At 47.8% G+C, this 27160-nt stretch overlaps 9 protein-coding genes across 9 annotated transcripts; 7 read left to right on the top strand and 2 right to left on the bottom strand.

Annotated features, from left to right (window-relative positions):
• Nucleotides 1-2802: 2802 nt before the first annotated feature.
• LCP9604111_9521 (uncharacterized protein) lies at nt 2803-4623 on the top strand (the record flags this gene model as incomplete). Its single annotated transcript, XM_039077785.1, has 5 exons — nt 2803-3349; nt 3406-3594; nt 3648-4301; nt 4399-4521; nt 4577-4623. The coding sequence occupies 5 exons, from the start codon at nt 2803-2805 to the stop codon at nt 4621-4623; spliced, it is 1560 nt and encodes a 519-aa protein (XP_038924458.1).
• A 3525-nt stretch (nt 4624-8148) lies between these two features.
• On the top strand, nt 8149-9382 carry LCP9604111_9522 (zinc-dependent alcohol dehydrogenase; the record flags this gene model as incomplete). Its single annotated transcript, XM_039077786.1, has 3 exons — nt 8149-8269; nt 8346-8636; nt 8691-9382. 3 exons carry the CDS (start codon nt 8149-8151, stop codon nt 9380-9382), a joined length of 1104 nt encoding a protein of 367 aa, XP_038924459.1.
• Nucleotides 9383-10214: 832 nt separating this feature from the next.
• LCP9604111_9523 (glycoside hydrolase family 1 protein) lies at nt 10215-12307 on the top strand (the record flags this gene model as incomplete). The annotated part of the gene is made up of 5 exons (XM_039077787.1): nt 10215-10381; nt 10435-10645; nt 10702-11124; nt 11187-11327; nt 11390-12307. 5 exons carry the CDS (start codon nt 10215-10217, stop codon nt 12305-12307), a joined length of 1860 nt encoding a protein of 619 aa, XP_038924460.1.
• Nucleotides 12308-12529: 222 nt separating this feature from the next.
• Nucleotides 12530-13453, bottom strand: LCP9604111_9524 (SDR family oxidoreductase; the record flags this gene model as incomplete). The annotated part of the gene is made up of 4 exons (XM_039077788.1): nt 12530-12715; nt 12763-12919; nt 12987-13094; nt 13143-13453. The coding sequence occupies 4 exons, from the start codon at nt 13451-13453 to the stop codon at nt 12530-12532; spliced, it is 762 nt and encodes a 253-aa protein (XP_038924461.1).
• Nucleotides 13454-14087: 634 nt separating this feature from the next.
• On the top strand, nt 14088-16141 carry LCP9604111_9525 (mediator of RNA polymerase II transcription subunit 17; the record flags this gene model as incomplete). Its single annotated transcript, XM_039077789.1, has 3 exons — nt 14088-14359; nt 14420-14805; nt 14868-16141. The coding sequence occupies 3 exons, from the start codon at nt 14088-14090 to the stop codon at nt 16139-16141; spliced, it is 1932 nt and encodes a 643-aa protein (XP_038924462.1).
• A 387-nt stretch (nt 16142-16528) lies between these two features.
• Nucleotides 16529-18069, bottom strand: LCP9604111_9526 (NAD(P)/FAD-dependent oxidoreductase; the record flags this gene model as incomplete). The annotated part of the gene is made up of 3 exons (XM_039077790.1): nt 16529-17401; nt 17457-18001; nt 18051-18069. The coding sequence occupies 3 exons, from the start codon at nt 18067-18069 to the stop codon at nt 16529-16531; spliced, it is 1437 nt and encodes a 478-aa protein (XP_038924463.1).
• A 1245-nt stretch (nt 18070-19314) lies between these two features.
• LCP9604111_9527 (uncharacterized protein) lies at nt 19315-20490 on the top strand (the record flags this gene model as incomplete). Its single annotated transcript, XM_039077791.1, has 3 exons — nt 19315-19421; nt 19480-19763; nt 19814-20490. The coding sequence occupies 3 exons, from the start codon at nt 19315-19317 to the stop codon at nt 20488-20490; spliced, it is 1068 nt and encodes a 355-aa protein (XP_038924464.1).
• A 1060-nt stretch (nt 20491-21550) lies between these two features.
• On the top strand, nt 21551-22765 carry LCP9604111_9528 (uncharacterized protein; the record flags this gene model as incomplete). Its single annotated transcript, XM_039077792.1, has 3 exons — nt 21551-21763; nt 21815-22476; nt 22525-22765. 3 exons carry the CDS (start codon nt 21551-21553, stop codon nt 22763-22765), a joined length of 1116 nt encoding a protein of 371 aa, XP_038924465.1.
• A 1330-nt stretch (nt 22766-24095) lies between these two features.
• On the top strand, nt 24096-26761 carry LCP9604111_9529 (ATP-dependent 6-phosphofructokinase; the record flags this gene model as incomplete). Its single annotated transcript, XM_039077793.1, has 4 exons — nt 24096-24836; nt 24897-25355; nt 25421-26564; nt 26715-26761. 4 exons carry the CDS (start codon nt 24096-24098, stop codon nt 26759-26761), a joined length of 2391 nt encoding a protein of 796 aa, XP_038924466.1.
• Between the last annotated feature and the right edge of the window lie 399 nt (nt 26762-27160).

The following is a 27160-nucleotide window of genomic DNA, read 5'->3' on the forward strand; positions in this document are numbered from 1 at the left end:
AGCGTTGACCAACTGAGGCTATCGCTTTGGCGCTGTTGGTGATCGAGTCGCAGCTTCCGACCCTGCAAGGACTAGCGGTTGATCCACAATAGCCAGACGGAAAGTGCGTGGCGTCTGCCATGGCTCCAACGTACTTTATATTTAGAAGCAAATCTTTCCCGGATCCAGCCCGGCTCTGCGCATCCTGCCCGTGAAGCTTGCCTGCGCTTGCACAATGAACCCCTCCCCACTTTTGGCATTGATTAATGCGAGCTGGGACTCAGGAAATGCTTCGGCAGCCGTCCCGCTCTGCTGTGGCTTCTGAAGGTGATCCCACGCCCTGCACAGCAATGACAACGCCCGATGCTGCCCGTCGAAGTTAATTGTTGGATAAATCCAATGGACCACGGGAATAATCAAAAATAGGTTGCGGCATTATGGGAAGGCTGTAATGGACGCTGGGCTACTCCATTGGAAGCGTCAGAAGCTTAAATGAGACACACCGGCCTTAACTGCAAGTAAAAACGCATCCAATTGTATAATGCTATCTATTCTCTGCGCATCCGAAACATGGCCAACAGGAAGAAGATCCGTACCGACTTCATATGCTTGCCTGCAGTTTGTCTTCGCCGATTGACTGCGCAAACTCAAGCACAGTCATATTACCCCAAGGGGAAATACCAGAACGCCCCGCCCCACAAGGCAGGAAGCTTAGCACAACGAGCCAGACTGCCAGCAGCCAGGGGTGATGTGCAGCGATCAACCTGCCCAACGCGTGATCGAAAGCTGCGGCCCAGAGCTTAATTACAACCTCCTCCGGCAATAAATCACCAACTCGATAATGACATACCGATGAACTACCATAGCAGAAGCTCCACATGAGGTATAGATTTCAACCGTGAAAGGATAGTAGCTGGTCCAGAGTAATTTCCCGATTTCCCAATCGACTGATCGTCCGCATTGCGGGGGGTTACGGAAATGAAAGGGCATCACCCAATAATATAAATCTGCCCTCGGTTCCTTACGCTGAATACGACCAATTAACCCGCACTGATAAGCATTTGGAATGCGCAAAAAGCAAAGAACAACCCCACTGGCCATGTTTAGGAAACATAATCTCGTATAGAAATGAGACGGGATCTGGTGTGTAAGGAGTGTGGAATAGCCAAAAAAAGCGCGCGCTAGGAGTGGTACCCCTGACCAGGAGTAACAAAGTATCCTCTTCACGCTGTGGCTTCTGTACCCTTCATAGGATTGTCTTTGTTAGAGCATGAAACTACTCCGCAGTTGTGAACAGTTTGATTTGCCATTAACCACGCTAAATATATTCCAGCCAATCAAGGATATGTATTCGTTTGAAAAATCTCTCCTTTATCTAACGCAAAATTGACTTTTGACACGAGGAAGTGTTACATCACTGAGGCTATTGCAAATGCTCTAGCGTTGTGCAAAGAACGACCTATCACACCATCTCGTCTGGAATAAAGCTTCAAGAAAGTTCTCAGCCAATATGGTGTTGCCTGTAGGCGCCGTTGGTGACTGCACCAGTGATCTATTAGACTTCGGGCCCACGTAATTTGAACTCAATGTTCAATGTACGATGATATATTGTTTCTTTCGTAGAGACAAATTCGGGATTAATTCCAAATCACTGGGGGAAGTCCCTTGACTGAGACGCATCTTAGGTTTCGGGATGAGCCAGCCCGACCCGTCCGATCAAACGAAACTAATTTTTGCCAATAAGGGGAACCGCTCATAGCGCCCGCAGAGCATCGATTCAGGTGTTCCCGTGTCTCGCAAGTAATGTCCCTTGACAAAAGTATTACAGTGGCTATCAGTCTATGCAAGTAAACGTGGATTTAAAGCCGCATGATCCGCACGACATGCATAAAGGGGTGCGAACAGTTGCTTGGGGCTATGCTGGAGAGCGTGTATTGATGGTATTGTTTTGTCACACCAAAGTTTTCATTTGTCATGCATTAGCGACAATACACATTTTTGGAAACAGTCTCGACTCCCCTGTTACTCCAGTACGCGTTTTAAAAAGGATGCCAAAAATCACCCTAAGGTAGGGCACCGCGAGAAATCCCTCTCTTGGTCCAAGGCGTCAAGAATCCGTAAATTCGGCTACATCTAATTCTCGATACAAAACAAGCATAATGTACCGTACATAACGCGGAAGGGATCGATCCTCGCGGGTACGATGCGTGGATCCCCCGGAAAGCCCGTTCATCCATTCGGAGGCACTTGTGTCGCAGAGACTCCTTCCCAACTCGGCGTAGGCGGATTATTGATCTTTAGCTGAAGCTTAATATCCATAGTAGGCGTCCAATCCATGGCTCAAGGTCCTAAGCCACCGGTGACGTCCGTGGTGGCTTAAAACTGTATTCTGTGCCTTATCTGTTGGAAAGTCCTTGCATTACCCAAAAACATCTGTTTCCTGACTATGGGGCTGAAAATTGATGGTAAAGAAACCCCGCCAATTGGAGGTGGTCTGTTACGCGCCGTTGGTGGTGGGGCTACGTGATCACTATCGTTCTTCCAGCCTAGCCCCAGGCAACTTTGCTCCAATTTCAAAGGAGAATATTAGTATAATGTCAATCGCGTGGTGGCGAAACACCTCCCTACCGTTGGCCAGGTACCTGTGAAGAGCGTCGCGAGCAAACCTTCCAACAATCGCTCATTGTTGCGACGTGTCACTGGCTTTTTCAAATTGTACTCTACCTCAGTCGAGACATCACTCAAAAATATATTCGTTTCGTGCAAAGTGTCGCAGACACTCTCTAGCCTCTGTTGTCTCATACCCAGCAGAGCTTGACCAAAATGTCCCCCGACCAGAGAAGTCAAAGGCCCCAGCGTATTGAGAGAGAAACCCTCAGCTCAAGCACCTGGGACCTACACGATCAGTCACATCTCCGTCACTTGGTTCTGCCAGGGAAAAGTTTGCTTTTTACTCTTGAACTATTGCAGTCTTATCAGACCGTTTTGCAAGCAGACATGAACCTTGCGCGACTCTTTCATATTCCTCTCACCAGCGATCTCAAAGCGGACGGACTTGACACCTTATTCAGCAAACGCAGGCCGCATGTATTGGAGGCCGATCCGGCCGGATGCACTATTCACTGGGCTGATGTTGTTCTATCCGCAACATATGACCCAAAACAGCAGAGCGATGGCAACCATCATGCCCGGGTGGATAAATGCAAGGCGTTGGTGGAGGTGTCAAAAGAGGATCATGACTTTATTGCAACCGGTCTCCCACGGCAGCTTGTTGACCCTCATTCATATCCTTGTGATGTGGCATCGGAGATCAATATTGTCAAATTGACTCGATCTCAAATAGCGCCCTGGAAAGACCTTACCTTGCAATGTTCGTACAGTTCTTCGTCACTCAGTCAACCGCTCTGCTGACCTGCATTAATCCAGTGAATCAAACAATCGATAATGTATTGGCCGGGCTGTCTGGAAGGGTCGAAAAATTGCAACAAAAGTACTTGAAGTTCGGGCTTCAGGGAAATAGTTCGGACGAATTTACTCGAAGCGGCTCGGAAGCATCCATTACACCCAAGAATTCAGATGGATCTCCACTGGCTAAACAAGGCAAGAAACGAAAAGGTAGACTTGACCCTTATCAGATAGTTCTGAAAAGCCGCTGACAACATCTTCAGGCCAGAACCATTCCTGGACCCCTGAGGAGGCAAGGGATTTGCCCGGCTGGTTCAAGCAACATCAGAACCTGTCCGAGAAAGAAATTACGGAACAATACTTGCTGTTCTCGGGCCAGGATCGAAGCTATCCCTCCTTACAAGCCCAACTCTATAAACAAGGCTTTGGCTATTTATGCAACAAGAAGAAGAAGCCTTCGCACGGACAGCGGGCCGCCTCCCAGCTACCTCCTTCGGCTCCGGCACTTTCCGCCACCAGGGAGTGTAATGATCCTACCCAATTCTCTGTGGCTATGAACATCATTTCTAGATCGCTCTATCCATTCCAACAGCAATCTTCGGGAACTCAGACGGTAGAAAATGAAATCGAGTTGGGGAGGTCACCATCGCGAAATGCCCAAAAAGGGAGATCGTCGTCGGAAAAAGCAGAGAGTGACCCTGAACTGGCCGTTGAACCAAATTGCCCGTGCTTGAATGTTACCCGACCAGGCAGCTACGGGCATAGTTCTGCTGTCGAAGTGATCTCCGTGTCTACAAACAAAACAGTCGGTCGAAGCAAAGAGTCCCTTGCAGCGGCATCCCCAGGTCTTCAGCCCTCTGTCTCCCAGTGCCGGTCGAAATTTGATTGCACCGATGAACTGCAGGAATCATTGTTAGGTGAGAAGTCCCAAAACGGTTTCCAATTACATACTAGAACCGGTTACATCGTATGAATAGAGTCGAAGCTTTTGCTAATCTACTTCTTGGTATATAGAGCCAGCGGATCGTCCTGACGGGAGTCCCCAGTCTCCCGTGCAATCAAACCCGGACGAGCATATTGGAGTCCGACCAGAATCTTTGCTGCCGGCTGAATCTTGCGATGGAATCACTCATGGAAGTATGTATTTGCCGTTTTTCGAAAGCATCGTCAGAATTCTAAGTGTGATTACCAGGGAGCCCAGACATTGCCCAAATTCTACAGCGGACGCAATTTCCTTGACCATTACGTCTCACAGCTGTATTATGTGGGCGTTGGACCTGGTGAACAAGGGGCATACGTCACCTTTTGCCTCAAAATCACATGGCTACCGTAAGCCAGTTCTAGTTACAAAGATGAGCTATGGAAACTGGGTGGATCTCTATGGATAATGAAGTATCCAAGTCTCTACTCAAATTCGCAATTACAACAAACAGGCTCTTTATTGTAGTCTTTTTGCCTCGACTATACGGATTCATCCCGCGCCAATTCCGATCTTGAGACATCATCAACGAATCATTAATTGTGGCTCAAGCCATGTAGTCACGATTGGTTAGCCCATTTGTCAGGGTAATACAAATTTCCGGATAAAACGGCACACTTAGTTAACTGTGCGTCCATGCGTAGTTCTAGGTCCTGCTGATGTATGTACAGGCCCCCACAGGCCCCAGCATAAAGGCGAGCCCTCCCCCGTTGTGTCCTCTTCTCATTTTAGCTCTGGGTTGAGTGTGGCTACCAGTGGCCTTCCGCTGTGAGCCCTCCCATTGAGGTCAAGGCCACGGCACATTCACTGTGAGCCCACCCATTGAGGTCGAGGCTACGGCACACTGTAAACTCACTGTAGTTACGAACGTAAATCCTGGGCTACGTTCCATGCCAAATTTAGTTCCACACGCAGACTGCTGGTCATGCACAAAACCAGGATCAAGTACCAGGTCAGGTTGCGACGAGATGTCCCTTGCCTGCCCTCCAGCAAATGACAGACACCTCTTCGCAGTGCTGAAGACTATTACTCGGTTTAATCTGAGCCGAGGAAGCCAAGATCTGTCCTCAAGCTTTACACGATATTTTACACAGTCCATGGAACAGGCAACAACTATCCAAAATGTCAAACTGTCAATATTGTTCAAAGACCATGTGTGCACCACCGACTTTAAAAGGCATAGAAAACCTGAAAGAGGCAAATACTGACCGCAGAACGACAAGGTACTTAATCTCGCCTACGCAATATCCAACCAGTATAGGCAAAATATAAGACCACGTAACTTTGAGGCTACACATTCATTGAGTTGCTCGAGCTTTAAGCTGTTTATTTCAAACCTGCTTAGTTCAAAATTGAACCTGTTCAAAATGGCCATTCTATAAGTAGTTAAAACTTTATCTTCTGTTTGACCATATTATTTACACTTATGATCCCGTTAAACCATCCCCCTACCGCAATGATACACGCTGGTCCGCGCATTGTGTTAGTCTTGTTCCCAAGTGAATCATTGGTCAAAGCTTATTTATCTAACTGTATCTTCAACTTCATATCCGAACATTAGAACGAACAGTATCTTAAACGAACACTATCTTGAACTTCATAGTCTGACGGACAGGGGAACGAAAAGTCTCAAACGAACGCTATCTTGAACTTCATAATCTAACGGACGGTTGAACGAACAGTAGTTATGACGATTTTCCCCAGCCTGTAGGCAGAACGAATAAATCATTAAAATATATACTATTTATTCATTGCAGACAGGGATTTCGTTAATTAGCGGCCCCATTAAATACCAAAGCAAATCATGCTATTGTTTATCCAGGGTAGTATTCGTTCATGATACTGTTCGTTCAAATGTTCGTCAGATTATGAATTTCAAGATAGTGTTTGTTGAAGATAGTGTTCGTTTAAGACTGTTCGTTCCCCTGTCCGTCAGACTATGAAGTTCAAGATAGTGTTCGTTCAAGATAGTGTTCGTTCAAGATAGTATTCGTCCATGATACTGTTTATTCAAGATAATGCTCGTTCAAGTGTTCGTCAAATTATGAAGGTCAAGACACTGTCCATTGAAGTGTCCGTCAGATTATGAAGATTAAGATAGTATTTGTTCATGAGACCGTTCGTTCAAGACTGTCTGCTGGAGTGTCCTTCAATTATGAAGTTCAAGTCTTAATATCTACCTTTTCTATGTGCCAGATCCTCAGCCAAAGTGAACATACTCAGGTGAATAAGTAAACCAACCTCACTTTTCACTAGCTTCGCTAGTTTTGCTATTATCTGTTCGTAAACTTTTGCCGGTACTCAACACTAATTGTACGTCACCGCCTGCCCCCAGTTTTATCACAAGATGATTCGGTGACCAACAATTCTTCATTGCCTCGTGTTTATTGTCAACTTACACAGCACAAAGGGGCTTTCAGCGGCCGTCTAACTTCGCCACGGTCTGTTAAGCACTAGCTAGTACAACGTCTCGACAGCTAAAAGGCCGCCTCTACCTGAATACTAGGGTATTGCAGTTTACGATCCATTTTTGTCCGCTGGTGATTATTTAGCGTATGTGAAATATCTGCTCGGAGGTCGTAGACCCCCGCAGATTGACCCCTAAATACCCAGGAGAAGTCTACTGTTGAATGCTACCCCGCCTGGTCTAAATAGCGGATCAGAATAGAATTAGCTGCGGGTAAACTTGGCCGATGATCCGACCGAACCCCCCCCCCTGTGCATTTAGACTCTAGTAGCATAAGAAGGAGTCTTGCAGTTCAGAGTGCAATAAGTATGGCGCTCCGGTTGTATCTCAGTAAGCAGCGAGATACTTATCTGGATAAATCAGACTAAAGTTCGTTCGCAAAACTCACACTGCCTAGGGCAGTTTAACCTTGTTAATCAACCACTGCCCTTACTATAGTTTAAGAAGGAGCTCCACATAAAAATTATCAATTTCAGCCAATCAGACCTACGCTAGCTAAGGGCACTCTGGCCGAAGACAGAGTGTTCTGAAGCAAGATCACTATTTCTCCGTCTACTATAGTGTAGAGTTCCTCTCCGCTGACCTAATATTTCGTGGGGTTCTTTCTTATTACCGTCGGCAGTCAGGCTTGATAATTCACATGCGATGTTCTTCCAGGATGACTACTTTATCGTCAATGAGACCAATCATCATTAATACAACTTAGACACCGTATACCAACGTTAGAAAGTGCATTCTCTACTGCAGTGCGTCAAGAACAAATGCGGGGAAAGCAACTGTGGATATGCGGGATGACCACGAGGGGTATCGATTGTGTTGGCCACCGAACAGCACCTAGCAGCAGTCAAGGATGGACTGCTTGCCGTGCCGTCGGGTGCGTTCAATAGACAGGCTCAATTGTTTGTCAAGTGATTTTCTATAAACGTCTGGACGGCAAGATCGTTCAAATCGGCATCACTCCTGGTTGGCAGCAAAATGTATTCTTATGGTTTACAGTCTCCCTTTTCCAGAGTGTTTAGCGGCTTCAATTTTCCTGTAAGATTAAAAAGCGGCAAGAGATGAGCTAAATTGGAAGTGGAAAGGTGTCGAGTGCCAGACATTATCCGGCACGTATGTCCCTACTCCTCAGTCAAGCCAAGCCATTGACGACGAGACCAACAAAAAGAGGGGTTACGATCACGGTATATTTTGTATTTCCCCAGATTTTGACTTCGTGGAACTTAGACTTTCTCCTGTGAATTCTTTTGTATATTGTCCATTGAGACTTTCCAGACAACACTTTGCACTTTTCGAGTCTTGCAATACAGCTTCTCGGAACATGGGTTCGGTCATAGATTACTCTCAAGTCGAGATTCCCACCCACTGTAAAGCCGGAGTGGTGATCAATGAAGGCCCCGATTTCCATGTCGAGGTACAAACAGTGCCTGTTCCAGAACCAGGTAGGACCCCAATCTTGACTGAAGTGTCAGGTATTCCACTGTACACAAGTTCACAGCCACTGATGCTCTGGTGTAGGCCCCGATGATGTTTTGATCAAGCTGAACTACACTGGACTTTGCTCGTCCGACATCCATATGATGCAAGGAGATCTGGGTCTCCCGTTCATGTCAGCGTTTGGTGTGCGATCTCCGGGGCATGAAGGTGCAGGTGTGGTAGTCAAAGTTGGAGCCAACGTGAAGACTTTCAAGTTAGGCGATAGAGCCGGAATTAAACCGATATTGGATACATGCGGTTCCTGTGCGCTTTGCTGGGATGATAAGGAGACATACTGCAAGGGCGCAATTCTCACTGGTCTGATGACGACAGGTACGGCTGACTTGAATCATTTATAATGCTCTGGATTGCGGCTCATCATACCAGGTACTTACCAGCAATACTTGGTATCACCGGCACGATACGCATCACCGATCCCGGATGGGGTCCCCGACGAAATTGCAGGCCCAATTATGTGCAGTGCCAGCACTATCTACCGGTCTCTGGTTGAGTCTAACCTTCGCTCGGGTGCTTGGGTTGTTTTCCCTGGCGGCGGTGGCGGTGTGGGAATTCAAGGTGTGCAGCTGGCTAAAGCAATGGGAATGCGTCCGATCGTGGTGGACACGGGAGAATCCAAGCAGAAATTGTCGCTTGAGATGGGGGCAGAGGCCTTCGTGGATTTCAAAGAAGTTGCCGACTCTACCAAGGCTGTTATTGGAATTGCTGATGGGGTCGGGGCTCATGGAGTGTTTGTGACAGCCCCTGCTGCTTACAAAACAGCCGTGTCGTTTATCGGCGACCGTATCGGCGGCATTGTGATGTGCATCGGTCTTCCAGTTGCAGGGTCCATGACGATAGGAGCCGATCCCTGCCAGTATGTCTTCAAGAATCTTACCATCAAGGGCACCCTTGTCGGTAGCCGTAGTGATACCGCCATGGCGTTGGATTTCGCACGGCGAGGGGCTCTACGGCAAATCAGTGAGGTGTACCCACTGAATCGCATGCCCGAGGCTGTGGAGAAACTACGGAAGGGAGAGGTGGCTGGCCGGATTGTTATTAATTTCAATTGGGAGGAGTAGACGGGTGAAAATATATCCCGTGGCATGAATTTGACTTCAATTTGGACTGCTTTACTAAATATAGTTCATTCATTTCAGTCTTAACTAGAATAACCTGAGATCTATAAAAAAAAAACAGTAACAAAAAAGTGGACTCGCGGGGAATCGAACCCCGGACCACTCCCATGCTAAGGGAGTATTATACCACTAAACCACAAGCCCAGTTTGATGAATATAGCCGCTCATTAATGTAGTATGATCCAAATCCAATATCTTGTGCCACATTGCGACCTCCCCTGCTCTTTACCGACATATTCGAGGTCGATTTTCCAGAAATTTTCAAATAATTACATTAGAATGACAGTTCTCCAAGGTACGGTTGTGCCTGAGCAGCCTAAATGGGCGTGATTGCGGTCTTCTCCAATCATCCAGGGTACAATATGGACGCGTTGATATGACGTGGCAGCCAAATGTAGCGAAAGCGTTGTCAATCTCCTCGGGGCAAGGTTCTTATTCAACAGGATAAATATCCGCGACCCCATATAGGGATCTGCAAGGGCGCACGATGCGGGGAAGCCGGGGACTGTCCAGTGCCCCTAGCAGAGGAAATCGGACATTGCAGCTCCTCCTTACCAACTTCGTCTGCGGTACTGTCGATCAGCGCTATGAAGGGCTAGTTACGTGACGCATTGGCACTTGGCGTTCCAATTGAAGCCTTAATTTGAGTTTGACGCCATATTACCATGGGCCGACAATTAACCGGCAAACACACTGACCTCTGAGGGGAATCATTATTTGAGGGGACCGCTTCCTAGGCATGATACGGAAAAACTGTCTAATAGATACCTCAGAAATGCGATTGCCGTTCATTTCCCTTGCTGCTTTGGCTGTGGCTATACAGGCACAGGAAGTATACTTGACAACAACAGGTTATTCTGCTCGGCCACAATGTACACAATCGAACGTGGCACCGAAATACCAATTTCAGCCCTTCTCCTATACTTTGAACGAAACAGTTCGGTAAGAAATTTATAGAACTAGTGTACACCATCGCTTGCTAATTGAAGTATGAGATACGCAACCTCTGTTCCTTCCCCGACGACCACACGGACATATGGCCCACGTTATACAGACGCAGTCAAACATTTTACCACTAGCTGGTCGACCTCAACGTGGGGCAGCTGGGTTCCGGGGCAAACTGTTATCAGCGCCACTGACACAAAGGACCCATATGGACAAGCTGCGTGGTCTTCGATGTGGCTACAGGCAGATCTTCACAACTATGTATGTCGTGTGCTCTGTGATTCCTCGCAAATTGCAGTTGTAGCTTACTTGAGTAGACCACCACTGGGTTATTCTCGACAACTGTCAGTCCCACACCCGTGCCCAGCAGTGAGCTGGTCTTGCCACCGCGCGACTATTTTGGTCCTACCGACTGCTATAATTTCCCCAAGGACTTTGTGTTTGGGGTTGCAGGGAGTGCGGCGCAGATTGAAGGTGCAATTGGGTTGGATGGTCGATCACCTTCGTTGTTGGAGAAATTGGTACCCGACAGCAAGCCAAAGGACTATGTCACCAACGAAAATTATTTCTTGTATAAGCAAGACATACAGCGACTAGCTGCAATGGGTGTCGAGTATTATAGCTTTACAATCCCCTGGACGCGGGTTTTGCCTTTTGCTCTTCCAGGAACACCTGTCAATCAACAAGCCATTGATCATTATAATGACTTGATCGACACAGTTCTCGATGCAGGAATGACGGTAAATATCCCAAATATCTCAATTCATACCTGTTAAATGCCAGTATTCTAATAAATTTGCAGCCAGCTGTCACAATGCTTCATTTCGACAGCCCATTAATGTTTGTCGCCAGCGACAATATCACGCGACACCCAGATATTGGCTACAACAATGCCGGCTACCAAAACGAAACTTTTGTCGACGCATTTGTCAACTATGGAAAGGTACGGATTCTATTCCACAAGTCATCAATTCCCATCCAAGTCTGACGTGGATCACTCCCTAGGTTCTGCTTTCTCATTATGCAGACCGAGTCCCAATCTGGGTGACCTTCAATGAGCCCCTGCTCTACGCATTCAATTTCAAAGGAGCAGACCACGTTGTCAAGGCACATTCCCAGATCTACCACTTCTATCATGATACCTTGAAGGCCACGGGGAAGATTGGCATAAAGTTCAACGACAACTTTGGAGTGCCTAAGGATCCGAAAAACTCTAGCCATGTCCTCGCGGCTGACCGCTTCCAAGAAATGCAACTGGGTATCTTCGCAAATCCAATATTCTTGGGTAAGCAGTACCCAAAGTCTGTATTAGAAACACTCCCCGGAGCCAAACCCTTGAGCAAATCCGAACTGAAATACATCGGCCACACATCCGACTTTTTTGGTATTGATCCGTATACCGCTACGGTAGTATCTCCGGCCGAGGAAGGCATCAAGGCTTGCGCTGCCAACCCGTCAATCTCGAATGATCTTTTCCCATATTGCGTCAAGCAAGAAACAAAGAATGTTTACGGATGGAACATTGGGTATCGCTCCGAGTCCTACGTGTATATCACACCGACGTATCTCCGAGAGTATCTCTATTACCTGTGGAATACTTTCCGACACCCAATTCTGGTATCAGAGTTTGGGTTTCCGGTACATGCAGAAGCAGAACTGGAGCTCTCTGACCAGCTATTTGACTCTCCTAGGAGCGTGTACTATCTTTCCTACATGTCTGAAATTCTCAAGTCAATATATGAAGACGGTGTGCATGTCATGGGAGCCCTTGCTTGGAGCTTCGTCGACAATTGGGAATTTGGGGACTACACGCAACAATTTGGCATTCAAAGTGTCAATCGCACCACCCAGCAGCGGCACTACAAAAAGAGCTTCTTTGACCTGGTTGATTTTGTGAAAACTCGACAGCCGAACAAAGACTAATGTGGCCTAGAGCTAATATCAGGTAGCTAGAGTGACAAACCTAGGGTACACTTGATGAACTAGCAGATTGAATCACCTTTCTTACAGACCATAAGTAGTAATAAGAAAGGAAATTGGCATATAGGATCTCGTGGCGGAGGACTTCCTATGAGGTAATTCATCTTTTCCCTTTGATTAGTCGGTGTAGCCATCAAGCAATGTGGCAAAAGATTCCCTGCCGGATCACCAAGGGATCTCCTTGCCATCATACTGATTTGAGCCCTCTCGCTTCTCCCATCCAGGGACATGTATGTTCACAAATTTTCCATTCTGCTCCGGCGTTGCCTTTTGTATGATATCCAGGACCTTCTCGGCACCGACTTCAACCGGAAGATCTGCTCGCTTGCTACCAAGGTCGGTGCGAAGCCACTTTCGATGTTAGTAGATCAACAAATGAGTGGAAAGGCTTCACCTACACCAGGACTGATCGCAAGAAAGGTGAAGCCATCAGCTGCATATTGCTGTGCATATTGTACAGTGAGCATGTTCAAGGCGGCCTTTGAGATCTTATATGCCGGTGACGGCAGAGGTCGAAACGCATCAGCCATAGCCATGGAGCCTAAAGTAGTTGATCTTATATTTCGGTCAGCTTCTTAGCGTCGTATAAAAACCTCTGTGTGGTCTTTCCCACTATACTCACATGTTGATCACTGTTTTCTTCTCGCCTTTGCGCAGAAGTGGTAGGAAAGCGCGCGATGCAAGATGCGGCCCAGTAACATTGACATTGAACGTCTCATTCAGATTGTCCCTGTCAAATCAGTACCAAGCGAGTCTTCTGATAAGATATTCAACGTACATTCCTTCCAGTCCGGTTGGGGACCAGTCACTCACTCCCGCGTTGTTGACCAAATAGTCAAGCCCTTTCCCTTGCAACTGGCGCTCCACTGCCGCCACAGCCTCTTTCATGCTGGATTCATTGGTGACATCTAACTTAACTATCTGCACTCGTCCTGCTGATGCACTTGAAATTTCCTTCAGTCGAGCAGAATTGTCCTGGCGCGCGGTGGCGATGATTGTCCCCACCTCGGTTTTAGGCAATGTTGCTAGACGGGTGATCAGCGCCAATCCGAGCCCTCGAGAAGAGCCGGTCACTAGATACGACGCCATAGTTTATTTATGGGGGTAATGTTCAGAAAAAGCTAGCGGGCAGTATCTTAATTGGAAAGATAGGATGGGAGGCTTGAAGTGTGGTGATTGCGTAGAAAATATGATGGGGATGTCCCGGGAATGGATAGTCGTGACTCGTACATAAACAGAACCTTGTGGGACTTGCCTCCAGGTTAGACATACAGTATAATGTAGACATATTAGGTTGCAGGTTCCTTCATACTTCTAACTAAGAACATTTAGAAAATAATCGAGAAAATTGAATGTTTATAGTATCCGTGTTTAAGATACGTGTTGAGGTTATCAAAGGCTGTAGATATATATTGTACTCTGTGACAGCGTGATTTTGAACAACGGCTACTTTTAAGTCCCATCAAGCTGACAGATTGAAAGTTACTGGTATCACTGATATTGCCAAGATATGAAAAGAAAACAACTTTACCAACCGGGGAAACCACCTAGTCAACTGTGAGTCTGTGAGCATCTATCCCAGCGTTAGGCAAGATCACGTGCAACTTACGTCACCGAATTGAGCTCCCGATTAGGTCGTCCACTTGTCCTTCCTTATTTTTCCTCTCGAGCCATTGGTTTTTCCAAGTTTCACAGAGGGAGGTTATTAAGGTGCATTGACACCATGGCCGACTCCTTCACTCTGCCTTTGCGCCCTATCCCCGAGAAGCGTGAGCGTCCAGATACCTTGCCTGTGGAGATCGCGCAAATCAACAATCAGTGGGGCTCCTTTCGCGAGGTGAATGAAGATGTTCTCCGAAACAGGATTGCCGAGGAGGAAGAAAAAGATGGCTTGGACGGGGTAGACGAGAGTGACCAAGATGCGACCGATCTTGACTCTACAGAGCGCTTGGAGCAACTGTACAAGCGGCGTGCCGAGATCACTCAGTTCGCCATGTGAGTCTGTCTAATGGTTTTAAAGTCATACTCGGTGCGCAAGAACTGATAAATTTCCAGGCAAGCTCACATGGAAACCATGTTCGCCCTCGACTTCGTCTCCCTTTTGCTATCCAAGCAGGCCCCGCGTCAGGCCGAAACCTCCATGTCGGCCTTCCTCAAGCAAGTCGCACCTCTTGGTTCCCTCAATGCCGAGGTCGTGAACCCTCCCCCGAAGCCGGAATCTACAATCAAAGATATATCAGCGGTATCAAGGGGATGGCGGATCCAAAATTTCAACGCGGCGGCAAACAAGCTTCTGCAGGCCGCCTCTAGACTTGAAACTGAAGTCGCGTCGGAGACTCGATATTGGAATGAGGTGCTGGCTGTCAAGGACAAGGGGTGGAAAATTTCTCGTCTCCCGCGTGAAAGGCAATCGCTAGGCGTGCAATATGGGTTCCTCGAAGGTGAGCGCATACCGATGTGACGGATACTGCAGGAAGCATCTACTGACCACGACTAAATATAGCCACACCGGTGTTCCGCGACCGCGGCCTTGCTTCCTTACGTCGAGCCGAGGATGGGGCTTTGTTATTAGATGAAGGACTGATCCCATCCAAAGCCCGTTTTGTCCGGGTGCGGGTGATACAGGATGGCAAGCTTTCGGGAAGATCTAGACCGACGCGTTCTACCTTCAACGGCAACGCAACGATTGAGGATCGCATTCTGCAAGCGCGTGATACTGTTTACGAAGAGGAGCTGTTTCATGAGCTAGTCCGAGAGGCTCGAGCGATCGCTAGCTTTGGCGTGACGACACGCCAGAATCTCATTCAAATTCCTGCTTCCGATAACCTCGAAATTTTACTGGACTTGGTTGATACTGATGAAGATACCTCGCAACCCGAACATGATATCTCACAGCAAGGAACTTCGCTTGCAGATGGTTTGGCACATACCATTCGGATATTATTGGCATATGCCCACCGTCAAAACTTGCGTCGTCGGACTATGCTTCCGCTTCCCCTAACCCCGAAAACGCGACCTGTTCCTGAACATCAACTTATTCGCCCGGCTCTAGCTTACATCAAGCATATGTCTGATGTACGCTGGCTCCAGTCATTACTCAAGGATCTCTTCGGTGTTTTGCAATCAGCAGGGTTGAAACCTCCAGCATATACCGCAAGAGTCTTTTCAACAAAGAGGCAGAAACAAACCTCTAGTGCTCCAGTAGTGGAGACCCTCATTGGACAGTTCCTTACTCCCTTGCTGTCTACCTTCCATGGGAAGCTTTTGACCCCTCGGGGTTCTTTCTCAATCGCAATTCACACCAACCTTTCCTCAACCCCCTTCGGCACCACCTTTGATGTGTCATTCAATATGCCCAAGTACCCGGACCTTGAGTCTCCTGGTAAACTTTCTCAGAGGGAAGAAGTGGAAGCCGCCATCAACCACCTCTTGTTGCTGGATGTTGTTTTTACTATCTCATCCAATAGTGGTTCATTAAAGTCTGAAAGTGACAAGGACCAAGCGAAAGGCAGCTGGGAAGCGATTTACCCTCAACATGGTGAACTTCTGATCCCTAGCTCCAAATCAGAAAGCCGAAAAAAGATGAAGATTGCTTTGTCCCGTCATGAACTGTCTGTCGAGATCTACTCCGTGCGCTGTATCGACGGGACCGGTCGTGGGAATTGGGAAAAACCCTCTTCCCACTCAATGCCACATATTTGGAAACCATCTCCTATTGCTGGCTCACCCAACCAACCCTCTTTAATGGATTTTGTGTCCGCCGCTGTGTCACGGTAGTGACCCACAGAGAGCACACATTGCCACTCCACTCTATGCCGCCTTGAGCCGATACTCGCTCCCCGATCTTAAATCAACTGGGCTTGTGGTTTAGTGGTATAATACTCCCTTAGCATGGGAGTGGTCCGGGGTTCGATTCCCCGCGAGTCCATGTCTTTTTGTTTCTGACTATTTTTTGCGTAAAGCAAGAAGTCGTGATGGCTCGCTCGCGAAGTGAAGTAGTGGGTCTACCGCAAAAATTTTCTTCCCCATCTATTTTCGCAAAAATCAATACATAATAGAGACAAGAGTTGAATACCCTGTACAAATCATGGCTACAAAAGGATGAATTGAAATGCACTTCCATTTGAGTCACGAACATACCGAGCGAGGACCGGCGTGCCCAACTCATAGCTTCGACCTTAGTCCATTGACGGCCCTTGAGACTGTGAGCGTCTCTCGGAGTCTCTTTTCGCCCAGTCCATATGAAACTGGGAGCCAATCACTGACATCCTCACCCAGAATCATCAAAGCCAACGCCTCGCCACTCAGCAGGCTGTTTGCCATACCGTATCCATTGAATGCAGCAGCAATCCATTCGCCGTCCCCTCCCCTCCCCGTCATCTCCGGTGACAATCGCCCAACAATTGGCAGACCATCAGGGGAATAACCCATAACTCCACTCCAGGAACTGACCAGACGCCAATCGGATTTGTCGTTTTTGCCAAAGAATCGTGGGAGGACGTCTTCCAAGTGCTTCACGGAGTCGTCGGTCACAAAGCTGTCATCTGCGGATAATGATTCATCAAAACGCGCATGCTCGCCGCCGAAGTAGAAATAGCCGGTCTTTGCACTCTGTCCTAGGTAGTACAGTCCAAATCCAAGACGTTGGGTTGCAGGATCATAGGTTGGAGGGTAGTGGAAGCCCCATGACACAGCTGTGCCTTGATTTGGCACAGCATTCTGCGGATCTTGAACTGTCATTGTCCCTTTGAAAGGATAGACAAGCCCTCTTAGGTGAGGAAGGAGATGTCCGCTGTAGCCATTGGTGCAATGAACTACAGTCCGTGCTCGTAGTGGACCGCGAGAAGTGTGCAGTGTATACGGATAGGCAAGTGTTGAAATGTGCTCAACAGACTCAACCGGTGTATGTGTCTCAATTGTCAGGCGACCTGGGTATTTTTCCAAGAGTGCCGCGAAAACTTTGGTGACAAGACGATATGGCCAGACTGTCCCAGCAGGAAGCAGTGTTCCTCCAGATGCTCCATGAATTCCGTATTCCTAGAGAAAAAAAGATCAGAATGACACCATAGATCACACCGGCGAAAAGACTCACCTTGAGCACAGCATCCGCATCTAAAATTGTATATAGCCCCTTCTTAGAAGGATGATCGATTTCCAGCCGGGCGATACTTTTCTTGAAGTCGTCAAACTTCCCCTGGGTCAAAAAGACTCGTAGCTTCCGCAGACGTTGCATCTCGCTCAACTCCACGGCATCATATTCTTCAATCAATTCCTGCATCTTCTCCAAATTGCGGAATGTAAAGTCCACAATCTTGCCCGCCGTCTCGACCCCGTGAGCTTCTGCAAGATTCATATACTGCTCTCCAGCATTCGCAGCCATCTGTCCACCATTGCGCCCAGTCGCACCCGAACAGAGCGTACGGGCTTCGAGAACAGTTACTGTGGCAGTAGGGTGGCGTTCCAAGAGGGATCTAGCTACCGATAGACCCGTGATACCGGACCCAATGATTGCAAAATCTCGGTCAGTTGGCAATTTTGAGGATTGGACGTCGGCGAGAGCATGTGGAATATGTTGCCAATAGGATTCGGTGGGATTGGGTCGCGGTAGGCCTGGATCAGCCGTAACGAGGCTGAAAACTAGACAGTGTTAACCTTTTCATTTATACTGCGGCAGAGTCAAGCTGACCTGTATCATTCGGCGCCATGGCAAATGATGTAGAAGGCCCAGAATTCGGTAAAACAAATCGAAATGTGCGATTGATGCTTTCCTCGAGAGTAAGCAAGTTCTTTGGAGAAAAAAAGAGCTGTTATCGAGTAAATATATGGATGCAGCTAACATGCGGGGTTGATCTTATCTCAAAGGATCGAACTGCCCAAGTGGGAATAGAGTGAATTCTGTGTGGTATCCCGATATCGGAATGATAGAGTATGTTATTTATTTACATGAATTGCTTGGTCCAAAGCCGATTAAACTTCTAATCAGGTAAATAACCATAGCAGTGTCTGTTTATTCATAGTAACGACCAAGCTTTAGGTGAGACCTCGGGAAGGGAGATAAGGGCTAGGAGCCGAGGGGTATCAAGGACCGGGGTATCGAGTGTCTAAATTTGGCTTTTCTGGATAGGCTAAGCATTTAAACATTTAGCAGTCAACCTTGGGCGATTTGATCCTATCCCCTGAGTCGAGATCGAACGCCGAACGCCGAACACTGAAGATAAGATAGGAGGGAGAGGGGAGAAGAGAATGAAAGAAGTAGACAAGAGAAGGGGAGACGCTGATGAAAAAGGTGGAGTACCGTAGTGGATAGTGACTGTTGGCAGCTAAAAACCGGCTACCTAAGTGTTTTATAGCGCTCAGTTTGTTTTATATATACCCCGTAGGTACCATCCTTTTTTACACTACCCTACAGTTTGCGGCTGATTATTCTCAATAGACATCTATGGGCACCTCTAAGACCCCTTGAAAGACAAATGCAAAAGACATAATACTAATTTGATTATATCTCGAACATCATCCATACTACACCAACATGATATTAGAAGTAAGATACTGCTGGCACACCCCTCTAACCTGATTAGGCCAGGTCTTTCTTAGCACTCCATTTTTGTGTACAACATAATTGAAATCTAAGTCGGAAAAACTATAGAGCCCCTTAAATTAAGAGCAAAATCAACAGTTCACTTGCCATTTTCTCGTTTGGTAAGTTGTGTAGGTAATGATCTTTCCGCATCCGGAAGGAATCATAGTTTATCCCCAATTCAAAACAGTTCACATACCTCGTATACCTCCACCCGCTTGCGTAAATACCACGAGAACGTGACAATTCTCCTATCTATTTAAGACGAGCCGAGAGGAATGGCCTGGTGTTCCGTTTTTCACACTCATGGGCGCGCAGTGTCTGCGGGTCATCACCGTTATAAACAATCCATTACCTTTCTTCAGCACTGACCATGATGCCACAGCCAATTGTTTCCGTGTTAACACTCACGGCGTTACTATGCGGTCTGTTTTACTTTTTCGTGGCCTCGCACAATTTCTCTGTCCGAAACATCTCGAGGTACGTTGTATTTTCGTTATTCCGCGGAAACTTCATTCGGCAATCTAACCATTTGTAGGGAATACTCGGCGCTGCAGATGAACAACGGGTTCTCCTTTATCCAAAATCTTTACAGGCCCTACATACACCCAATAGACGCCCTAGATTTCGATGATCTGAATGGAAAAACTTATTCACTACCACAAATGCCGAGATTTACGAAGCCCCTGAGAGATAAACTCCTTATTTTGGACGTCGACACCCGGCCACTTGATGGACCAGGTGAACTTTTGAATGGGAGCCGGCTGAACATGACAAGCGCTCATCATAGCACAATTGGTAGACTAAGCCACTACATATACGGTACGTCTCTGCTATGTATGTTCCTTACCACCCAACACTGACCATTGTAGCTACAATACATGGCTATGATTACAAGCTCATCCAGGCTTCTTGCCCTACGGGTCTTCATGGCACATGGAGTAAAGTGACGGCGATGAAGGAAGCCCTGAAATCTTACGAATTTGTTATATTCCTCGATGGGGATGCTATGATTCGCCATCCGCACCTTCCTATGGAATGGCTTTTCAACTACTGGGACATAACGCCCGATACACTCGTCGCCATGGCACTCGACCCAGATGAACCACAAAATCGGGATGCGAAAGGAAAAACGCTCTTGAACACGGGATTTATTATTGGACAGAAAGACCCCAGGACCCAGGCGCTTTTTGAAGCGTGGGAATCATGCCCTACCGACGTTCGATACCCCGACTGCTCTAAATGGAGCCAGCAATGGTCGCATGAGCAAGCTGCCTTCGGGAATTATCTTCGATATGACACTGCACTAGAGGGAGAAATAAAGACTCTTTCATGCGCCGAGGCGAATGGATACCCTGAGATGGCTAATATAAACTGCACTGGGGATTTTGTTCGGCACTATTGGATTTACAAGGATCTGCTTCCGCCCACTGTTGAAAACTCGATTACGGAGTATTTCCTACCCAGAGTGCAGCAGCTCTTTCACGAGAACTTCGCCAGCGTGGTGCTTAATATAAGCGATCCCGTGGTGTCCAGCATTAAGGAGTGATGGTAGTATATTCACAGCCATCTTGGATATGTGATGGATACAGTTGTTCACAGGTCCAGTGTTTACATTCTAAAAAGAGTTTCCTAACTGTTGTTATTCTCTTCGATTGTCTCATTTTTTTGAAAAAGGAAACCAGAGAATGCAAATATGACCTGTTCTACCGTGCCTCTAGACTTGACTCGAGAGGGTGATCATGCTGCGTCAACAAAAATAATCATGTACAGCGAGTCAGCGAGAATTTGACAGCCTTGATAGCTAACAGCCACTAATTTGTTCTCATTTGACTGAGTGGGCATTTGTAGGCGAGCGTTTCTGGGATCGGTTTGCGTAACCCTAGTGGCCCCAGGGATGAAGTCCGCAGTATCATACTGCGGTGGTGCTGGACAGCTAGCAATGGGCAATGGCCGGCGGACGCGATAGCTACCTCGTCACCCAAGCCTGCCAGTCTTCTAAACTAGGCTGCCAGATAGCAGCGCGCACAAGAGCTGGGGCTTCAAAAGCTTTGATGGCGCCAATCCCCCCTCGTAGGTAAATTATACTGTGGGTTAGACTTTCGGTGGTATAGAAGCCTGGTCCAAACTCATTATCATTGTTTGTACCGCTCGTGTGAGGAAAAAAAGTGCCAGGGTTGACTTCAACCCTGTAAGCTCAACGCACGAAACCAAAATCTGCCGGACTCGAAGATTCCCTCAACCATGCGGTTAATTTGCTTACAATATAGCTAAGGTAAACTGGCAGAGAGGATATTAGTTGCAGCCATGAACTACTGCAGACTGGGATAAACCGAAGTACACACACACTATTTGGGTTTCTGTGCAGAGCAATCCATGGAAACCTGCAACCTGTAAAGGTGGGCGGTACATTTCCAAAGTTGGTGTCTTCTTATATTACCTAGATAGGCAGTTTTCTACTTCTGCTCTTCTCTTCACCTCTACTTTTCTCTGCGCCCACCGATTTGTCCGCACCTCGTGGTTTCCCTGAACCTTTACTTTTCTCTTACTTTTTACGACGACTTTACATGCATTTCTTGACACTTTGACCAGCAAGACGTCCTCATACTATGGATCGCCAGCAGGCCAGTACCGACGATTCGGAATATTCTATCACTGAATCGATCAAGGATCTTGCTCCCACTGGTTTCCAGTTGGCAAAAGATACCCTCTTTTTCCCGGAGCACATCGCTGCCGCAAAGCCAGAAGATATCCTGACACGCATGCTATCGACTAAATCCTACATATCAACTACCTCTAGCCTCGAAGAACTGAACAATGCAGTCTGAGATAACCCGTCGCAACAACGCTTCCTGGAGATCGGACAAGGACAGTGCGGTACTGTCTACGCCATTGTTGGAACAGATACCGTCGCGAAACTTCCCAACTCCGCAGCCAAGGTCCCCCAACTGCTTACTGACTTCAAGATGCACGCCTCTGTCAAGGAAGCAATGAACGATGTTGAAAATCTGATGAAACTGGACATCCACATTCCCAAGTTGTACAGCTGGGAAATGGATGTGCAGAGTTTCGCTCTGATCTCAAGCCGTGTCTTTCCCGTCCCTCTCCCAGTCAGGGAAGCTATAGTCGATGTTCTTTGCCCTCCAACCCTTCAGGAGTACAAGTCGGAGTTCCCTGCCAAGCCAGAGAACAAGCACTGCTTGATTCGAGTCTATCTCGGACGCCGAATGAGGAACAGGACCGACCCGAATGTGAAGGATTTCAAATTACGCAATTTCCCGCTACATGTCAACGAAATGGAGGATTTGCAGCTGGACACCTCTGCGTTTGCCCAGGTCATGGCTCAAACCCTGGCCATTCTACACTGGAAAGCCGGCGTTGATGGCAATGACGTAGAGTTCATTCTTGGTAGCTCCCCCTTGTTGTCTCTAATACCGCGGTCAGATGAGATTACGGGAGAGGATGAGTGCTCGCTAGGACATCGATTTGACCTTTCTCGTCAGTCAATCAGCCTGTGGCTTATCGATTTTAATATGTGGGTGCTATTCCCGAATATTGCTGGATACTGCTAACATGTGGATAGGTGCGCAAAGTTCGAGAAGAGCCCTGCAGGTCTGAAACTACTCGTGGACGGTTTTATCTGGAATGACCCCTACTACCCATCACCCGAGTTGACCACTGCTAAGGATAAAAAGCTTTGGTCTGAGATTCGCAAGCGGTACCTTGAGGTTAGCCGTGTTCTGACTACGAGCGCAATGCCTGGGCAATTCACTGCCGAAATTGAGAACCGAGGACGTAAGACAAATGTCGGGGAGCTTTTCTGATAATGAGGATGGACCAAGTACGTGAAAGTGCGTTGTTTTAATGAATGTTGGGGGCGTTGTTTTGTTTTTATTCTCAGGGAATTTGATATTATTATTAGCTTGCTTTTCCATAGTTCTATAGTCGCAATTGAAGGTTCATGAACACGATAAGATATACGAATCAATAAATGGCACGGTATTCCATCTTCTTTCAGGGAGACACCATATTCGTATAGGTGTCAGCCTAGCCCGCCAAGACGGCATCACACTGATATTTTAATCATGCCAAGTTGAATCCAAGGATAACTTTTGTTTTCTCTTCGCCTTTAGTTCCGCTGTTACCCGAGGGCCCATGCATGTGTCCGACGATAGTAAGATCATTTGTTGTACCATAACTATGGTGCCTGGAGATTTCGCCAAAGCTATTTTGTAAATACCTCTTATGTGGGATCTCAGGGGTATGAGGAGCATTTCGAACAAGGATTAGACAAGGAGTTGCAGGGACAACGTGTCACTGCAAAAAACTTACAACTGGTGGAACACTCTATACAGGACCAGGGGCTTCCGAGTGAGCGAATCGAGTTTCACAGGAGCAATCACGTTCTAGGTATAGGAGCGATATTAGTAGGGAAAACCATGTGACAATATGCGTGGCATCGCTCCTTTAGTGCGAGTCATATGGACCGAGGTTGTGTGAATGAACCGGTCAGACCATGTTTGCCAAGGGTACACGGGTGACTAGTTGTGCAATAATTGTTGAACCCATAATAATGAATACGAGGTTGACGACTATGGGGAGTACAACATACTCGTGAGAAAGACAATAAATAGCAACATTGGAAAGGGGCCAGAACAAACAGAACAAACAAATCAAACAAATCAAATAATATCAGTGACGTCAACTTGACATCTCACCGCCCGTACTAAACCTAAATCGACCGGTGACATGTGTTTGCAGCCAAAATGTAAGGGAACGCAGGTACCATGAAGGGTCATGAAGGGTCAGACCACTGTAATCTCAGGGGGAGGCATATACAGGTAGTCAAGAATAAATACAGTCCAGTCCGGTTCAGCATTTTCTCATTTTCCTCAACAGTTCCTTATGTTTCTTGAAATCCAACTTGATAACTTTTAGCTTCAAGTTGTTTCTGTGACGCAAAGCATCCACCTACCGCCCAATTTCTCTCACCGGATTGGGTTTGACCCCTCCACACCCCACCCATTCATAACTTGGAGCTTTGAAACCCTTATCGGCTTCTTTTTTTTCGACTTGTTTTCTTCTTCCTAATCACTTTTTGTCTCATTCTTTTGTCTATCGACCTGAGGTATAGGTCGAAGCCTTCAATTCAATATGGAGCCAATCAAGATTGCCACTCATCCGGCTAAGAGACGCCGCATCGGTGTTCTCACCTCTGGTGGAGATGCTCCCGGTATGAACGGTGCCGTGCGGGCCGTTGTCCGCATGGCAATTCACAGCGACTGCGAAGCCTACGCCATTTTCGAAGGATACGAAGGACTGGTTAATGGCGGGAATATGATCCGCCAGCTGCACTGGGAGGATGTCCGCGGTTGGTTGTCCCGTGGTGGCACCCTGATCGGCTCTGCTCGCAGCATGGCATTCCGTGAGCGTGCTGGTCGGATGAAGGCAGCAAAGAACATGGTCCTGAAAGGTATCGATGCACTGGTCGTCTGCGGTGGTGACGGCAGTTTGACTGGTGCCGATGTTTTCCGTGCCGAGTGGCCCAGCTTGTTGGCAGACCTCGTTAGCTCGGGGGAGTTGTCAGCTGAGCAGGTGGCACCCTACAAGGTCTTGAACATTGTGGGCCTGGTAGGTTCGATCGACAATGACATGTCTGGGACAGATGCCACTATCGGTTGCTATTCGTCCTTGACCCGTATCTGTGATGCCGTCGACGATGTCTTCGATACTGCCTTTTCCCACCAGCGTGGTTTCGTCATCGAGGTGATGGGCCGACACTGTGGATGGCTTGCCTTGATGTCCGCTATCAGTACCGGTGCAGACTGGATGTTCCTCCCTGAGATGCCTCCAAAGGAGGGCTGGGAGGATGACATGTGTGCCGTAATCACCAAGGTTGGAATTACTTCAGTGTTGTTCAATGTTTTATTTTTGCTGATTCAAGGGGCTTGACAGAACCGAAGTGAACGCGGCAAGCGCCGTACAATCGTTATCGTCGCCGAAGGAGCACAGGATCGGCAATTGAACAAGGTCTCGAGCTCGAAAATCAAGGATATTCTCACAGATCGGCTGGGATTGGATACCCGAGTAACCATTCTAGGCCACACCCAGCGAGGTGGTGCAGCGTGCGCTTATGACCGCTGGCTGTCAACTCTACAGGGTGTGGAGGCCGTTCGTGCCGTGCTTGAAATGTCACCTGATTCCCCTTCACCAGTCATCACCATCCGCGAGAACAAGATCATGCGGACTCCTCTGATGGAAGCAGTTCAAGCAACGAAAGATGTGACGGCCTTGATTGACAAGAAAGAATTCGATGAGGCCATGAAGCTGCGTGATCCGGAATTCAAGGAGTACTACAACGCCTATTTGGACACCGCAGGCCAGGACCAGAAGATGATTCTTCCGGAAGGCAAGGTATACACCTAATTCCACAGCGCATCCGGGCTCCTCAGGCTTTCTAGATACTTACTATATCACAGAGAATGCGAATCGCTATCATTCACGTTGGTGCCCCGGCTGGTGGTATGAACCAAGCAACCCGTGCCGCCGTTGCATACTGCCTGACTCATGGCCACACCCCACTGGCCATTCATAACGGTTTCCCCGGATTATGCCGTCACCACGACGATAAGCCAGTCAGCTCAGTCCGCGAGGTCACTTGGCTGGAAGCTGATAGCTGGGTTAACGAGGGTGGTTCGGACATTGGAACTAACCGTACCCTGCCATCTGTTGACATGGAGGGCACTGCCCAGTGCTTTGAGCTGTACAAGTTTGATGCCTTGTTTGTTGTTGGTGGTTTCGAGGCTTTCACTGCCGTCAGCGAACTGCGCCAGGCTCGTGCAAAGTATGATGCGTTTAAGATTCCGCTCATCGTGCTCCCAGCTACAATTTCTAACAACGTCCCCGGGACTGAATACTCATTGGGCAGTGATACCTGTCTGAATACCCTGACCGTCTTCTGTGATGCGATTCGTCAATCCGCCTCCTCTTCTCGCCGCCGAGTGTTTGTGATTGAGACCCAAGGTGGCAAATCTGGATATATTGCAACCACAGCTGGCCTCGCTGTTGGTGCCGTGGCAGTTTACATTCCTGAGGAGGGTGTTGATATCAAGATGCTCTCGCGTGACATAGACTTCCTGCGTGAAAACTTCATCCGCGACAAAGGCGCTAACCGTGCAGGCAAGATTATTCTGCGTAACGAATGTGCATCCAGCACATACACTACGCAGGTGATCGCCGACATTATCAAGGAAGAGGCAAGGGGCCGATTCGAGTCTCGTGCCGCTGTTCCCGGTCACTTCCAACAAGGTGGTATGCCTTCGCCAATGGATCGTGCCCGTGCTTTGCGTATGGCCATCAGGTGCATGCAGCACATCGAAGGATATGCCAATAAGAGCGGTGATGAAATTGCCGCAGACCCTCTCTCTAGTGCTGTCATTGGTGTCAAAGGTTCACAGGTGCTATTCTCCCCCATGGGTGGTGAATCTGGACTGGAGGCTACCGAGACTGATTGGGTCCGCCGTCGCCCTAAGTCCGAGTTCTGGCTTGAACTACAGGACGTTGTCAATGTTCTGTCTGGACGCACCCATGCTACCAAAAACGAGACCTGGTCCTGCTACGAGAGTACGTAAACCGACTGCGACCCTGCTTATTTGCTTTTTCATCCCTGTTCAAATCGTTTCGTCGCTGCTCGCTTTGCTCCCCCGTACAATGATCATTTCTGGTGTCCCCCTCATACGAATGTTAACGATTGTCGTGTTTCCTACTCTTCAGATCCTTCGACAGTCCGATCTGTCCCCTCGGTTCCCAGCTCCCCCTGAAAGGATTTCCACCCACAGGACCACTTATTTCCAACCAACAATGGAATCCACGCCAATGATACACCCGGGATATGCTTGAATGTTCCCCCAAGTACTGGCCGGCGAGCCATCCACTAACTTGTGATGTGGAGGGCGATCGCACTGAACGTCCGTTACGCGTTGTATGGTGCTATGCAATAAGTCCTCGAGACCCAAGGTTGGTTTACGTGAGTGACATTTATGCCTGGGAGTTCGGATGATCGTGCCTTTTTGTTTGATGGTTTTCTACCCCCCTTGAAGACTGTTGATCTGCGACATAAAGTGCGTTGTAGATAGAACCATCAATCTGAATCTTGAAATTACCTCAAATGAATTAAAAACGCTATGGGCGACTGCTATCGTGAGGATAAAAGAGGTAGT

The sequence above is a fragment of the Penicillium roqueforti genome (genome assembly GCF_015533775.1).
Source record: "Penicillium roqueforti strain LCP96 04111 chromosome Unknown scaffold_50, whole genome shotgun sequence".
NCBI lineage: Eukaryota > Fungi > Ascomycota > Eurotiomycetes > Eurotiales > Aspergillaceae > Penicillium > Penicillium roqueforti.